Raw genomic sequence first — 17,304 nt, 5'->3', positions numbered from 1 at the left:
CTCGTGGTCCCCTGAACTTTCGGGTCCACCGTGGCCACCTGAACTGCCTGGTCCCTCGTGGTCCCCTGAACTTTCGGGTCCACCATGGCCCCCTGATCGGACCGAGCCACCTGGGCTACCAGGGGAGCCATCGCTGCCGGTCCCAGTTCCCCAACACGGGCCTGGCCCGCCATCCCTCCCCCTGTTCTGCCTCCACCAGTCCACCTCCCTCCTGGTCTCTTTGTTTTGTGTTTATTTTGTTCTGAGGAGCATCTGGAAGCTGCTCCTTAGAGGGGGGGTAGTGTCACGGTGTCTGTTCTGTGTCTCCCTGGGTGGCCACTAGAGGTCTCACTTCCCCTTATTGTCACCCCCTTCAGAACTACATTTCCCACTAGCCTTATCTGTTCATCACTGTTCATTGGGTTCAGCTGTCACCACTTACCTTGTTTGCACCTGTCTTTAAATACTCTGGTTGTTCTGTCATTGTTACGGAGTCCTTGTTGAATGTCACCCTGCGTTTTCCTGGTTCCCTGGTTTTTCGTGTTTCTGATGTTGTCTATGTTTCTTGTTTTGGACTGATTACCTGGATTTTGACCTCTTCCAAACTTATAATGAGATTTGGATCACCCAAACAAAAAAATAACATTTTATCTACATTAATGTGTGCGTGTCGTGACATTTCCCTTTTAAATAAAAATGTATTTTCATTAATCAGTATCTTTATATTATTTACAAATATTATTTTTTAACAAATTTAAAGAAATAAATAATTTACCTATTGAGAGTACGTTGACAGTCTGTCTTGAGCTCCAGAAAACCAGTAATGATGTGGCTTTGACAGTTACAGATTTGAAAACCAAAAAGGCAGGAAAAAATAACTTTAAACTCTAATGCAAAGAACCATCTCAGCATATGAGCTACATAAAGAACATTTAAAGAACCGTCTTTGACACTGAGTGTAGGAAAATATTTATTTAAATATGTATAATATAATATAAAATAAAATAATACATTTATACTATAATGTAAATATTTACATTTATTATAAATAAAGTATTCAGAAATAAAGTTATCAAACACTTTACAGTCTTAACTGCATAAATTATAAATTAAATATAGACTAACTTATATTATAGCTACAATTATCTCTGTTACCTTTGTTCTTTGATTTCTTGATTCCTTTGTTTGCTGCTGTGACTTTAAGACCTGCCCCTGCTGCACATGGTGCAGATCTGATGCGCATCTCATTTTCTCACAACTCTTTAACTTCATCTGAGATGTTATTTTACTCATTTAAGACTGCGCTGAGGAAACTCATCCTCAAGACAAACAAGAATGCGCTGTCTGTGAATGTCATGTTCTATGTCATATGTTCTGTGTTTAAAAGCATTTGCTTGAATAAGAGTGTCATCATATAATGTAACGCTAGACAAATTATGATGGAAAAAATGGATGCTGCGTTAATTGTATTAAATATTTTAATATTTCCCCGCTCAGCCTAGTGGGTGGTCTTTTTTTTACTTCCAAGCTCGAGTTCTCTACCAGTGGGTTCTGCACAGTGGAAAATTTTGAGCTAAGTTAGCCATAGCTCTTTGAGTGATCAACATTTAGCTAGCTAAACTTCTACAGATTAACAGAACTTTTATAACTATGTCAGATCCTCATTTTGTACATTTTTTTGATAGGACAAACATTCTCCATAATATAGCCTAAAAGGGTGGAATTAATGGTGGGACAAGCAGGATAACATTTCAAAAAATAAAAAAAAAGTTAGGAGTGAGAGTTGAAGCTTACCTCAGTTTGTACAGTTGAATTTCCAATGGGAAAAATAAATGATGTCACTTCTTGAAAATGGTCTCAATGAAATCGCATTTGGTTTTGGAAGACGAAAAAGTATGTACTAACAGGGTGGAAGATGACTTCAGGGACACTGTAATAGAAAAAAAATGTTTAAAAAAAATAACTATATTTTCACACGATTTATATGTATGATTAGAGGTACTTTAGCCAAGTCTATAAAATAATTACAAAATATTTTGAGTTTTTTTTATCATTTCATGGTTTATATTTCTTGTGGAAGTTGATTACTTTGCACTGAGAACACAATAAAATTGAATGCATATTTTTTTAATAAAAAGATGTGTAAAATACAAAATAGTATTTATAATGTCTATTATCTCTGTTATCTAAGTGATAAAGAAGACCTAGAAATACAATTTAAGCCATTTCTTATAAATATTTGACTCATTTTAGAGAAAATATGAGTAAATAAATCACTGAGACATAAAAGTCACTGTATAACAGGAATGACCCATACGGCAACAAATCATGCTTTACACTACATGGTGCGGTGAAGATAATACAAGAAGTGTAGAGCCTAGTAAGTTAGCCGTTTGGTTTCACGTGAACTAAGTTTATTTATACAGCATATAGAAACAATAGAATTTCATAATGGCAAAAAACTGGGTCACTGTCGTGAAATACTTAACTGTTTCCCTTTACTAAGGGAAGTGATTATATGCAACACCCTTAAGTCATTCCCTTAGGTAAGGGGAAATCATCTCATACTTAATGGAGAAACCTAAGATGGCACACCCCCCTGGCTGTATGTGTATTTTGTACATATTATTATTATTTTTTTTGTTTGTGTTTTATGCTTTCATGTGTATTATTGTGGTCCTAACTGTACTTTGATTGTGTTTATTTAAGTTTAATTTTAAAGTTTTTTTTTTATTGCACAGAATTACACAATCCATACAGTAACAATAACAATACAAAAAAGAATGCTTAGGGGGAAATGTAAACAAAATTATAGGAATACATTAAAAAGTGTACATGCTTGCAAAATTCGAATACCCTTTTGTTTCTTCGAGGGTAATATAGATTCAATATAGTATTTCACATAATTTTTAAACGTTATATATATATATTTTTTTTTTACCTGAAAATTTACATTTATGGATATGAAATTTAGCCATTAAAATAAAAAATATATATATAAAATAAATGCAGGTCTGTTTATCTTTGGAGTTTACAGTAACGCCTAAAAGAACATCTGGGGAAAAACTAAAGGTGCTTTATTTTGGTCCCGCGAAATGACGTCATAAGGCTGCGCGCGCTCCCGGTCTGTGATTCGACTGAAGGAAGGTCTGTGTGTTTGAGCTTTGAAAGTGTTTAAATATATGCGTACTTTTCAGGAAAAAATTTAGTTTTTACAATAACTGAAAACGAATTGTTTATCGTTTGAATGTCATATTGTAATGTTTTATCTAACCAATATTCGAACATTATTTTTTGTCCATTTCGCTCGCTCAGCCTGAGTGGGTGGTCTTTTTTTTACTTCCATACGCTCGAGTTCTCTACCAGTGACCTGGGAGCTTAAGGGTTCTGCACAGTGGAAAATTTGAGCTAAGTTGAGCCATAGCTCTTGAGTGATCAACATTTAGCTAGCTAACCTTCTACAGATTAACAGAACTTTTATAACTATGTCAGATTTGTTTTTAAAGTTTTTGATAGGACAAACATTCTCTATAATATAGCCTAAAAGGGTGGAATTAATGGTTGGGACAAGCAGGATAGCATTTCAAACAAATTAAAAAAAAAGTTTTTTTTTTTTTTGGAGCAGTGAGAGTTGAAGCCTTACCCTACAGTTTGTACAGTTGAATTTCCAATGGGAAAAAATAAATGATGTCACTTCTTGAAAATGTTCTCAATGAAATCGCATTTGGTTTTGGAAGACGAGAAAGTATGTACTAACAGGGTGGAAGATGACTTCAGGGACACTGTAATAGAAAAGAATTGTTATAAAAATAACAACTGAGTTTTTTTTTATCATTTCATGGTTTATATTTCTTGTGGAAGCTGATTACTTTGCACTGAGGAAAAAATATTCTGAGTTTTTTTTTATCATTTCATGGTTTATATTTCTTGTGGAAGCTGATTACTTTGCACTGAGAACACAATAAAATTGAATGCATATTTTTTTTAATAAAAAGATGTGTAAAAATACAAAATAGTATTTATAATGTCTATTATCTCTGTTTAAGTGATAAAGAAGACCTAGAAATACAATTTAAGCCATTTCTTATAAATTATGTGAATCATTTTAGAGAAAATATGAGTAAATAAATCACTGAGACATAAAAAACACAATATAACACAAAACACCCACACAACAACAATTTTGTCTTTACACTACATGGTGCGGTGAAGATAATACAAGAAGTGTAGAGCCTAGTAATTTAGCCGTTTGGTTTCACGTGAACTAAGTTTATTTATACTGTAGCATATAGAAACAATAGAATTTCATAATGGCAAGCAAAAATCTGGGTCGCTGTCATGAAATACTTAACTGTTTCCCTTTACTAAGGGAAGTGATTATATGCAGCACCCTTAAGTCATTCCCTTAGGTAAGGGGAAATCATCTCATACTTAATGGAGAAACCTAAGGGGTGGCACACACCCCGGCTGTATGTGTATTTTGTACATATTATTATTTTTTGTTTTGTGTTTTATCTTTTCATGTGTATTATTATGGTCCTAACTGTACTTTGATTGTGTTTATTTAAGTTTTTATTGCACAGAATTACACAATCCATACAGTAACAATAACAATACAAAAAAAGAATGCTTAGGGGGAGATGTAAACAAAATTATAGGAATACATAAAAAAAGTGTACATGCTTGCAAAATTCGAATAGCTTTTTATTTTCTTCGAGGGTAATATAGATTCAATATAGTATTTCACATAATTTTTAAAACGTTATATATATATATTTTTTTTTTTACCTGAAAATTTACATTTATGAATATGAAATTTAGCCATTAAAATAAAAAATATATATATAAAATAAATGCAGGTCTGTTTATCTTTGCAGTTTACAGTAACGCCTAAAAGAACATCTGGGAAAAAACTAAATGTGCTTTATTTTGGTCGCGCGAAATGACGTCATAAGGCTGCGCGCGCTCCCGTGTCTGTGATTCGACTGAAGGAAGGTTTGTGTGTTTGAGCTTTGAAAGTGTTTAAATATATGCGTACTTTTCAGGAAAAAATTTAGTTTTTACAATAACTGAAAACGAATTGTTTATCGTTGAATGTCATGTTTTAATGTTTTATCTAACAATATCGAACATTATTTTTGTCTCATTTCGCTCCCTATATCATGAATGCTGGCACTGGTAAATACCGATGGGGGAAACGGATCTTTCTCGAGTCAACTAAACGAACTGTCTCCCAAACGTATTTACTTGTGTATTATGTTGAAAGGTCGTATATTTGAGGCTGCCTCATTTCAGTAAAGATCATCGAGGCGCTCAAAACACGGCGCGCTGACGACATCTGCTGTTAAAAATGCTGTAATTGGAACAAGAACAACGGTCCATGTACTTCTGCGTTTATTCAAGACCTTAACTGGCGTATGTGCAAGAGAAGTGTGGTCACTATACTGGCCAGCGACGCGCTCGGAAACCCTTCATGTCAGACCTCCACAGTTATAGGCTTTAGCTTAGTGCAACCCAACTCATGCACCTAAACAATTTCTTCATATAAAGCAATATAAAACATAATATTTAACCACAAGCAATAACTTTAGTCATTCCACTCACCCTGAATTATTCTCATTTCTCAGCAGAGGGTTTACAATCCTTGTCAATAAATAGACACTAGAAGTTGAATTAAATTTAGCATTTTTATACATTTAAAAATCAAGTTGTTATTGATTCTGTTTTCTTTCTGTTGATTATTCTCATTTTAAACATGACAATGTCCAAACACACAGGGGGAAAACTCCTGGTGAAACAGTTGAGATCCTCATGCCTTATAAAGATGGCGCTTATGAAAGAGGAGAGTGAAGACGTGAGGATTGACGAAGCATTCAGATTCAAACAAGAAGATACTGAGGAAACAGGTTAGTTTTCATTCTTAAAGCTGACTCTAAATTTGGTCCTTATTAAAATGTTGACCTCTGTAGAAATTAATGAAATTTTATGACAGTGTCATATGAGTGGCCTAAAGCAGTTTTATTTGACACGGAACAGGTCACCCTCATTAGGACAGACATGTGAAGATCACATGACCTGCCAAATACTAATGCTGCTCTCAGATGCACCTGGGGAGCTCCTACTAGGTGAACTGAATTGTCCATAACTGATGAATTTTGCAACATCAACACTGTTATTCAACTGGACTAAATCAACAATGGACTAAGTCTTATTACCAGGGGTGCACATCATTTTTTCAGCCTGGTTCTCATATGTGGGAAGTCGTGGCCTAGTGGTTAGAGAGTTTGACTCCTAACCCTAAGGTTGTGGGTTCGAGTCTCGGGCCGGCAATACCACGACTGAGGTGCCCTTGAGCAAGGCACCGAACCCCCAACTGCTCCCCGGGTGCCGCACTGGCTGCCCACTGCTCCGGGTGTGTGTTCATGGTGTGTGTGTGTTCACTGCTGTGTGTGTGCACTTTGGATGGGTTAAATGCAGAGCACGAATTCTGAGTATGGGTCACCATACTTGGCTGTATGTCACATCCCTTTCACTTTCACTTTCATATGAGAACCTGGAGATTTGGTTTGGTCCTCACACGGCATTTGATAGTCTGACCCATCAAATATAACTATAAAAAAAATAAATTAATAATAGTGACAATATTATTGCCAATATTATTATATATAGCCTATAAAATAATAAACTAAATAATAAAGTGTGATAATACTATTTTATTTTCAGATAAAAAGGGATTATTAAATACAAATATAATTATTCTATAGTAAACTTAAAAATAAAATGATAATATTTTTATTATTATTATTATTTTAATTTGAACTTTCAACTTTTTTCAAACTGAAAATCAGCAAGCTTTTATTTTGGCGGGTTGCTGGCAATTAAGTATATGCGCTTCTGGGTTTAGCGCTGGCGACTGTAGAGCGTCAGTGAATGAAATGTCACAGTTTTGCATTGTGCTTTGAAAATGGTAGTGGGTAGCCTAGATTTATGCTTTCAGTTTGAATAGAAATCTTATACAGTACAGTTTGTCAATCTAAAATGGTAATTGTGCATTAACAGCAGTCAACCATGTCGGTATGCAAACGCGCTCTCTGAACTTATTTACACAACGCATTTCTTATTTTGGTCGCACATGCGGACCACTTATGTGCACCCCTGCTTATTACATTGTCATGCATTAAATTAGGAAAAATATCACTGACACCAATATTACTGATGTCTCTAGGAAATAGTTATTTTTCTTCCTAATATTTAACCATTGACTATAGCCGTTCAACATTTTATAGTATAATTGAGAGCTATCAATTTGAACATTAGACTTTAAAAAATAGCTCCTAATTTAAGTGAACTTAAAACGGTCATCACAAAAACCTATTATAATAAATGCCATATTTAGCTGTGCTCTTCAGCAAGTAGGAAATATACAGAAATTAAAGTTATCAAACACTAAATTCTAAATTAAATATAGATGAGTCCTTAAAGCCTCAAAAGTTACTGGTTTCCTTTTTTCTTTTGTTCTTTGATTAACAGACATCACAGCAGCTGGGTTATTAGGGTATTTGGCTGCTATAACTTTAAGAGCTGCTGATCTGACACGCATATTCATAGTTTAATTCACGCTTTAATTCACATTTTTTTTAGACGAGACGAGACAAGACTGGGTTCACGAGAACGAGACAAGATTTTAAGATTTTTTTAAAGAAATCCTCAATGATGAAATATATAGGGAAAAACTGTCAACCTGTCAACTGTGCATTTTGAAATCAAATTGTACTTTATGAAATTAAATATGTATTTTAATAAATTTTATGCAGGTATAAACAACATGTAAACACTGTAAAAGATTTTGCCACAAACTCAACTAACAGGCAAGTAATTGCACAAAATTATATAGTATACATAAAAAAAAATATCCCTTTAAAGTAGCAGTCAGTCAAGTTTATTATTTAGTAAACTGATTTCCACTTTAATAAAAAAAAATGTTGTTTTCCATTTAATTTTTCTCAACTCCTTTTTAATAGTATATATATTTTCACATCAATTTATTAAAAGTTTAACAAAAATTACATGTTTAGGGCCCTATGAAATGTTTTATTTTTTTCTCACCATATTATTTTTATTTTTTATTGTTACCAAATCATGTGTTTTAGCATGTCTAACTATTTGAATGCATAACACAACTTAATTTATTCATTTTTTTTTTTCTTAAAATAGCCTTATGAATTTTTCTGGTTATCAAATGAAGCCATAAAACATTAATTTTCATAATTTATCATTTAATTATTGAAAATTAAGCAAACTTTATTTTTTGGCAAACAAAGGGGATTTACTATTAAAATTAAAACATGGAAGGATTGTGTGATTATTCCTTTAAAATAATGTTTGTTTCATTTTAGTAGTAGTATTAGTAGTAGTAGTAGAATTTTATTGTTGTTATTTCAAACCGGACTTTTATTTTAACGGGTTGCCGTGAATACCTTTATAGTTCTGTTTATGTGATATGACCCTGTTTTTATACAGTCAATGGATATGATGCTAGTTTTACGCAAATCAAATGGTAAACTGCTCATGAAGTGGAGTCCTAATTTAATGATACAGCAGATGCTGAAATTACCGTGAGCGTCACGTGCACTTCCGTGTGTGTGTGTATAAACCGCGCGTCTGCGCCATTCATTAACAGAAATAGGCAGAACATGCAGGATTCATATTTAATTCATAGTGCCATGAGATCTCTTAACACCCCTAAAAAATAGTCTTTCTGTGGGTCTCACCTCCTGTGAGGACCCGTTACTCAGTTCCATCACTCCGTTCCAACACTTGTCTGAAGTTTTTATGTTGACCATGTGTCCTATGGAGAAGCACTGATCTAAACCAGCATTGCATTGATCTCATCCCAACCTTGGTCCTGAGCTGCATTCCACTTCACTTCAAGCATTTGAGAACTTCCCTGTACACATTTTCCTTTGGGGGAATGCGTGCCACCATTTTTGGAATTATGTTCCACTTTATTAAGTGGATTGAGCCTTAACTGCTCAATTTTGACCAAGGGGACAAGTCTACTCATATGCAGACTTCAGGCAGCTGTAAATCCCAAAATTATGCCGCATATAGCACTGACGTACTCCCCAGTTCCTCGATAAGTAAATTGATTATAGACCTCATTGATCTGAGCTTATGCTTATTTTGAGTGAACATTGCTAAAATTATCAGATTAATGAGGCCTACAACCAATCCGTTCCAAAAAGAAATACAAAACCTGTGCTAATTCAAAGCAAACAAGTTGACAAAGAATGAATGCAAGATTTGGTGATAATATAGCATAATGGGAGATAAGTGCAATCTTTTGATTGGTTGTTATTTTTATTAATTAATTTATTATTTTGCTTTGTGGACTACTGTGAAATTCAGTTTATTCAGGGAACTACTAAATAAAAAATGTGAAATGTTATGATCCCTCTTATTTTCTTAAAATTGTTAGCTTTCTGCAGATTCTGCAAGGTGTATGTCAACTTGTAACTTATATAAAAACAGGTATCATCAGCATAACAGTGAAATCTAATTATAATGTCTCTTGGGAGAGGTATACAAGGAGAAAAGCAGAGGACCTAATACTGAGCCCTGTGCCACTCCATACTTGTGTTTGATTAGATATCTCTTCATTTACATAAAGTGGTTGCAGTCATGTAAAAAGGACCCAACTGTGCTAATGTTTGTCCATAACTTCGAAAATATTTCTCAAGCTGTCCAAAAAATATCATGGTCAATGCTGTCTAATTATAAAGAAGAGAGATGTAGCCATAATGAACACTGTTCCTATGCAGTATTTCTTATATTCTAGACATTAATGTCAGATTTGATATCTATAAATGAGGTCAATAAATGACCAATTCCCCTGGGTCAAGCTGTGTGTTTTTATATGTAGTTTAATATCTGCCAGCTTGGCAAGGCCTAAAGAAAACAGAGTTAATATTACTGGGAAAGCCTCTTTCAGTATCTTATTTAGTTAATTTTTAAAGCTTTCTTTTCCCTATTGTTGCAAGTCAGTAACCTGAGAATAACTTGTATTTGTCTCTTTTCGTCTTAGACCTGATGCCACTAAAAGAAGAGTTACTAAATGAAAATGAAGCCAAAGAGGAGAAACATGATTTCACAACTGGAGAAAATTTTAGGTGCTCACAAACTGAAATTACTTCTTCACAAAAAAGAGCCCAAAAGACAGGAACTAGAAATTATTTCACCTGCTTTCATTGTGGAAAAAGTTTCAATCAACATGAAGAACTTAAAGCCCACATGAGAGTTCACAATGAAGAGAAGCCTTTCACCTGCCAGCAGTGTGGAAAAAAATTTAATGAAACAGGAGGCCTTAAAAGGCATGTGAGAGTTCACACTGGTGAGAAGCCTTACACATGCCAACAGTGTGGAAGCAGTTTCACTCAAAAAGGAAGTCTGAAGAGGCACATGAGAATTCATTCTGGAGAGAAGCTTTTCACCTGCAAACTGTGTGGAAAGACCTTCTTACACAAAGGAAATCTAAAGATTCACATGAGAGTTCACACTGGAGAGAAACCATTCACATGTGTTCAGTGTAAACAATGTTTTACACGTAAAGAAAGCCTTAAAAACCACATGAGGATTCACTCAAGAGCCAACTGTTTCGTGTGTCAACAGTGTGGTAGGAGTTTCCTAAACAGTAAACACCTGATAAGGCATGTAATAACTCACACTGGAGAAAACCCTTTCATGTGTCATCACTGTGGAAAGAGTTTCACTCTTAAAGGAAACCTCAAGACTCACATGAGAATTCACACTGGAGAGAAGCCTTTTGCATGCCAACATTGTGGAAAGAGTTTTAGACATAATGTAAGTCTTAAGATTCATATGAGACTTTACACTGGAGAGAAGCCTTTCACATGCCTTCAGTGTAAGAAGTGTTTCACATATCAAAGAGACCTGAAACGTCATTTGCAAACTCATTCCGGAATGAAATTGGACAGTTCTGAGTGTGACAAAAGGTTTAGAAAAAGGAGACATTTTAAAAATAACCTGTGCAGTCACTCTGGAAGAAGGCGATTTAATTGTGGTAAATGTAATAAAAAATGTATTGTGCCGTCACACTTAAAGATACACCTGAAAAGTCATGCAGATGTGAGACGCTACTCATGTCTTTGTGTGGAAAGGCTTTTAAATGGCTTGGCAATTTAAAATGGCACCAGAAAACACGTATCTGTGTGAAATTAAGGCTGCGTTCACACCACAAATAAAAATGAGCTGATTTTCTGCTAAAGTAAGATTTATTTATTTATTTTTTTGGTCAAGCTGTTGACATTAACTTTTAAATGCAGCCTGTATTAAATACAGTACATGTCTGAACAGGTGATGTTTTTACAATACTTCTCTTGTCTTTAATTTGCATCCTATACATACTAATTAAAAGATAAATAAAAGGACATTAACTGAATGAGGCAATGAAGACTGCATTGCTTATTTAATTCATATTTAGTTTTAAAGGGTTACTCCACCGCAAAATACAAATTTTTCACTTACATGTCGTTCAAAACCTGTACAAAAAGTATTCTCTTCGCTTCATAACGTTACGATTGAATCACTGATGGCAGATTGACTATTCTGACGATGCTTTTCATACTTTCCTAGACCTTGACACTGTTATTTGTTTGGCAGTCTATGGGACAGTCTTAATCCTCCCTGTTTTCATCAAAAAATATCTTAAAATGTGTTCCAAAGACGAACAAAGCTTTTACAGGTTTGGAACGACATGGGGGTAAGTGAATAATGACAAAATTTTCATTTTGGGATGGAATATCCCTTTAAAGAAGGTACAAGTAAACATATAAATATGGATTTGAATATGGCTACTGTTGGGGGTCATCTGATGACATCTAGTTGCTGGTTCCAGCTGCAGGTGTTTCATCTGCTGATCCTAGGTGTTTTTAGCTACCGTATTTTTCGTACGTTAACTGAATATATTTTACTACCTGCAATTTGTAATCTGCAGAATAGGATTTTCTTTTTGGGGGCATTTTGTTTGCATTCAGTCTTTCTCAGTTGTCTTTAAGTTAATATTTCAGTTAACAGTTTTCAGTTAATGTTTTCAGGGGTATGCAACAGGAGCACTGAGCAGCATAGAGCACCCTCTCACGGCTGTAGACGGTAATGTTTTCTCTTGGTTCATTTCTCTTGGTTCATGTCAAATTAATTTTGATAAATAAGTCGCACCTGACTACAAGTCGCAGGACCAGCCAAACTATGAAAAAAAGAGTGACTTATAGTCCGGAAAATGCGGTAATTGAATTAATCAAATTGATTTCATTTTCAAAATAGCTTTATAACAGGGCTCTGTATATTATTATATAATATATCCGAGGTATATTATTCCCCGATAACAACTGGTAAAAGCTAATAACACAGGCTCATCTTGGTAACTGCTATTCGCATACTGGGAACATTTTTTCTTTGTGGAAGCTTTGTTCTTTGTACAAATATTTAATCATGTCATCCTGGTATTGTGGACTAACTCTGTCATTTCATATAAATGCAGCTGCTGCCATTTTGCGATGTTTGTTTTGTACACTGTTATCATAGACAGTAAAAGAAATGGACACAGCGACCCCATTGGATTCAACGGAGACAAGTGAAGTCAATTAGAAGCACGCACTTCCTGGGAGTCGAGCGTACTGCGCAGACTCAAACTAAGCTTGATGACGTAGATGTGACGTGAGAAACCTGTCTGACAATTGTAAGTCTTCTAATAGCTGTTCCAAGAGAAATCTGAATCACCCACCAAATCTTTCAGAGACGGCGAGCATGAACAGGAGCAAATTTTGGTAAGTATTCTGATTAATTATTTTGTCATTTTGCATAATCACAATCCCCCCGATTGCCTCATAGACAGTAAAAGATTGCCTGCGAGCTTCTCCTCCTGTCCATACGGTAAATTCTCGACTGTGTGACAGAGAGTCGCAAGTTATGACACAATCGTTAACCTATTTTTACAAAAACTGCTTCTACGGGGCCATAACGTAAGATACAAGGTAATGAAGCCTTTTATGCATTTTCATGTTTCTTTAGAAATAATGAATGGACAAATGGAGTCTTTAACGCCTCAGATGTAAAGTTATTCGCTGTCAAAGTGACGCCAAAATGAATGGGAGTCAATGGAATGCTAACAGCAGGTGGGGGTCCGCTAATCAATGGCGGCCCCCAGGGATGCTTCAATAAAATATGAAACCCTGTCCCCCTGACTGTAATGGATTGTAAGATAACGGTTAAACTGGTAAGATTTTAAAAGAGTTTCATCTTAAATCAATATATTTTATCTTTACAAAACAACAGGTGTCAAGAATGCTGCACTGGTCTCTTCATGTAATCATTGGTGCTCTTTGGATATTTGAGATGAAATACTCCAAGGCACTCGTATAGTGAAAATAAAAAGCCTTTAATTTTAACTTTAGGCTAAGTCATTAAACCAGTTAAAAGTGCAGATCTATGCGTTTCAGATACACAGCTTTTTTTTTTTAAGCCTGTTCTTTATGCTGTGTGGCAGGAGAAGTTTGTGGATTAGTCTTATTATCGAGTCTAGGAGCAGTAAGAAGGTTGTGCCATTTTCTATGTTAAAACGTGTCTTATGTTGGTATAGTAAAGAGGTTTATGGGGGGTGTAGGGTGACCATATTGGGTTTGAACATTTATTAGTGTTAAAAAAAAAAAAAAAAAAGGACAGATGGGTGGGTCGGGGTTGGGTGGTGTTATTGGTTGGGGTTGAGTGGGGTTAACCTGTAGAGGGGTTACAGTCCCACATATGGGATTTAGACTGTTTACGTCACATAACTGCCAAATTCAAACTGCGCTTTCACACTTTGGCTGATGCTGAGACGCCACTACATTTGTCTTAAAAACACTGCATAGTTGTGATTATAACTAAATAATGTTTATTTTAGGTTTCAGATATTTAAATACACATGCTAGTAAAACAATACATTTAGAGTTAGTAAAATACAAATGGATGTTTATATGGAAGCAGCAACAATCCATTCAAATATAATTTGCAGACGTGTTTTATTAATATCAGATACACATAGTGTAAGTAACTATAAAATTCACTCTGTTCTTCTCCCAGTTCACCGGCCACTTACTTATATGTATTTTAGGAGAAACTGATACATTTATGTGCCGTAAATCTGACTGATAGGACTCATGGCAGTGTCACATTATAGATCACGATCAAGATCATTCAGAATGGTTTTTAAATGTCAAAACACTCATTTACACATTTTTGCAAAAAAAATATCAGATGAGATGGTAAGCAAGTTTATGAATATTTTGAATAAAAAAGGAAACACAAAATAAAAGCGATCCATCTGTCATACAGTGTTATTGTGGCCGGGGTGTGTCACAATAAGGGGAAAACGTTCTAAAATAACAGTCGCCTAAAAAAAATTAACTCTGGGGGACCATTTGAATATTTTAAACTCACTAGTGAAAGGGTTAAAGGTCCAACACACAGCATTATTCTATGAGGCGACAAAACTTCAACCAAAACACAAAAATAAAAAACTTACACACACAGCAACCACAATTACCGTAAACACATTTTGTCAATGTTTAGGAGCACACTGCCTTATATATAACCTTTAGACTAACGTATTGATACTAACACCCAAAAAACTTTCATTTTGATTTCATGGGGACTTTAAAGTAGCCCCCAAAGTAGTGCAATGACCATATTCCATATTAAAATTCAAACTATGACATTTCCATACCTAAAATACATATTTTATAGTCACCATTATGCAGATGGATCATAAACAAAAAACAAACACACAAAAGGCTTCCTACCACAGTGGCCATTCTTCACAAAACTTAACATTATCATACGTGGATTGCAAAATGTTTCAACACAAGCAGTTTAGTCAAATGTAATTTATGCAATAGCCTATTTCAAACCTTTAACCCACAGGAGAAAACCAACCTGCACTGATGGTTTAAAATCAGACCAATTCCATGGAAAAAATGCAGATTTGGTAACCCTACATGCAACACAAGCTGCATCCAAAGCGATTTAAATACTCCACATATTGATAGCGGCCCCCTGGTGCACGAGAATTATATTCATTTCAGAGTGTTTGCGGGAGCAGGCAGTAATGGTCAGAAATTCAGTGGGATTAAGAAAACAGTCCCACGCAAGGCTTTCTCATTTTGTTACAATTAATCTAAAATTGTTCACACGTAATATACTTTTCTAATGACTCAAATTTTTTATACTTTTTTTTTTTTTAGGTATTTGGGGCAGAGCTTCTTTGCAAACAAAATCATCCACTAACCTTGGTGCATTTGTCAAATAAAACGTCTAACTCCAGGTGCTCAGTTGATGTCCAAATAACCAGCTCGCAGCTCTGCAGCCCGGGCACATAATTGTTAGCTGGATCTTAAAGAATAAATGTAAAATAAAATGGCTTACGTTTTATTTTGATGATGGTTCAAAAGTATCTGTTGCATTAGTTCACGTATTAAAAATAACTATATTTTTCACCCACCTGGAGGTAGTGTCCACTTTGCCAATTGGGAAGGATGAGATACTTCCCATCACTTAAGCTTCTGGTGTCACCATTTGGCCGACCAAGAAACTCTTGAGTTCATATTTCCATCTGGGCTGGCTCCGAACCAGGTGTGGTCAGGATACACCACCAGGCCTCCACAAATTGCATATCAACAGTTGCAAACTGATAATACAAAACTCATTGAAAAAAAAAAAATCGAAAATCAAAACAAAAACGGCAGATGGGCTGAATGAAACACAAATTCACTCTCTGACAGCAGGTGGCACTTTTTACCTTCCAAAGAATTGCAGCTGCGTGGCTGCAGGATCGCCCTGGTCTAGCAACACATTAGCATCCTCCAACTGTTTGTATTTCACCTGACATTGAAACTAAAACCCATGCAGGCCGGGTGATGTGGGACTTTAAGACTCTGGCTAGGTTCTATGTCTGCTTTAAGGTAGACAAGATTGTGTCCCACCTCCTTTAACAAAAACGTGACCGACTTTATTACTGTGAAAGTAATGATGAGCCTCAGAGCTGTTCCGATTGTTCATCGCTTCACCGTCCATAGCAACGGAGTCACTAAAGTAGCTACATATACTAGGGTAAGTAATCTGAGGCCACTTCATCCTCCCATCCCTCGATAGTAGAAGGCAGAGGTATGATCACATTATTCCATTTGAGGTGTAACAGGTTGTGTTCCCAGGCACTCTAAGAAAAAGGAATGTTAATGATTATATTTTAATGATTACACGTTACAAAACGGATTCAAAACAACATCCCATATACTTTGAGTTTTCATAAACATTCCGTTGTATCTCTTATTCATGAAGACATACAGCCCTTGAAAACACAGTCTTAAGACAAAACAATAATGTAAATAATACATATATAATATAATATAAATGACTAATCAATTAATGAAACAATGAAATCCCTATATAAATGACTACAATTATAAATGATTATATGATTAAATGGAGTAAAAAAATTATTAAATGATAAATTATTATAAATGAATGAAGAATAAAGGAATTTAAAAAGTGAAAGTGATGTGACATACAGCCAAGTATGGTGACCCATACTCAGAATTCGTGCTCTGCATTTAACCCATCCAAAGTGCACACACACAGTATTGAACACACACCCGGAGCAGTGGGCAGCCATTTATGCTGTGGCGCCCGGGGAGCAGTTGGGGGTTCGATGCCTTGCTCAAGGGCACCTCAATCGTGGTATTACCGGCCCGAGACTTAAACCCACAACCTTAGGGTTAAGAGTCAAACTCTCTAACCACTAGACCACGACTTCCCCAAAAAGTGGCCATTTTGAATGTCAAAAGTAAAAGAAAGTAAAACACAAAACAAATGTATGGTTGCTCTATTGAAGCAAAACACACACAGTCTGCATTTGAGGATCCTCCAATCCTTCACAGTGTAGTGAAACCTTTCCTCCTTTGACATTCAGAATGGGCACTGGTCTTCTTCCCTGCATACCGCCAAAGCGGCAGTGTTAGCATTAGCCATTATGCTTTTTTGGCAAGGTTGCAGGCTGTGTTAATGAAGGAAAGAAAATAAAAGTCATATATTCTATTGTTAAGCAGAATTGCTTTTATGAAATTTATGAATTGCTGATGCATTTAGTCATCAAGAAACACATTTTCAACTGTACCCATTAAACACAGTGCATATTTCTCAAAATGCTATCCGTATATTCTTCATGTTACAAAATAAGCCAGTTATAGATATAAGAGTTAAAAATTTTATTTGTTAAGC

General features: G+C 35.3%; 1 protein-coding gene across 4 annotated transcripts; it reads left to right on the top strand.

Annotated features, from left to right (window-relative positions):
- Positions 1-3,108: 3,108 nt before the first annotated feature.
- LOC109111433 (gastrula zinc finger protein XlCGF8.2DB-like) lies at positions 3,109-11,524 on the top strand. 4 transcript variants are annotated; one of them, XM_042763097.1, is made up of 3 exons: positions 3,109-3,126; positions 5,757-5,885; positions 10,064-11,523. In XM_042763097.1, the coding sequence occupies exons 2-3, from the start codon at positions 5,804-5,806 to the stop codon at positions 11,179-11,181; spliced, it is 1,200 nt and encodes a 399-aa protein (XP_042619031.1). In that variant the 5' UTR covers positions 3,109-3,126; positions 5,757-5,803; the 3' UTR covers positions 11,182-11,523. The 4 variants fall into 4 exon arrangements, with proteins under 4 accessions (XP_042619031.1, XP_018979918.2, XP_042619032.1 ...); XM_019124373.2 differs by lacking the exon at positions 3,109-3,126 and adding an exon at positions 4,917-4,974; XM_042763098.1 differs by lacking the exon at positions 3,109-3,126 and adding an exon at positions 6,016-6,104 and having other exon boundaries at positions 4,981-5,885; positions 10,064-11,524.
- Positions 11,525-17,304: the final 5,780 nt, after the last annotated feature.

Source organism: Cyprinus carpio, chromosome A9, assembly GCF_018340385.1.
Source record: "Cyprinus carpio isolate SPL01 chromosome A9, ASM1834038v1, whole genome shotgun sequence".
Lineage (NCBI taxonomy): Eukaryota > Metazoa > Chordata > Actinopteri > Cypriniformes > Cyprinidae > Cyprinus > Cyprinus carpio.
The sequence above is the reverse complement of the archived record's forward strand: the minus strand, read 5'-3'. Positions and strand labels throughout refer to the sequence as shown.

Bases quoted from the DNA above. Each gene is read 5' to 3' on its own strand.
- LOC109111433 (XM_042763096.1), top strand. From the start codon at position 5,735: ATGACAATGTCCAAACACACAGGGGGAAAACTCCTGGTGAAACAGTTG. The intron at 5,886-10,063 runs GTTAGTTTTCAT...TTTTCGTCTTAG, and splicing joins AGAAGATACTGAGGAAACAG to ACCTGATGCCACTAAAAGAA.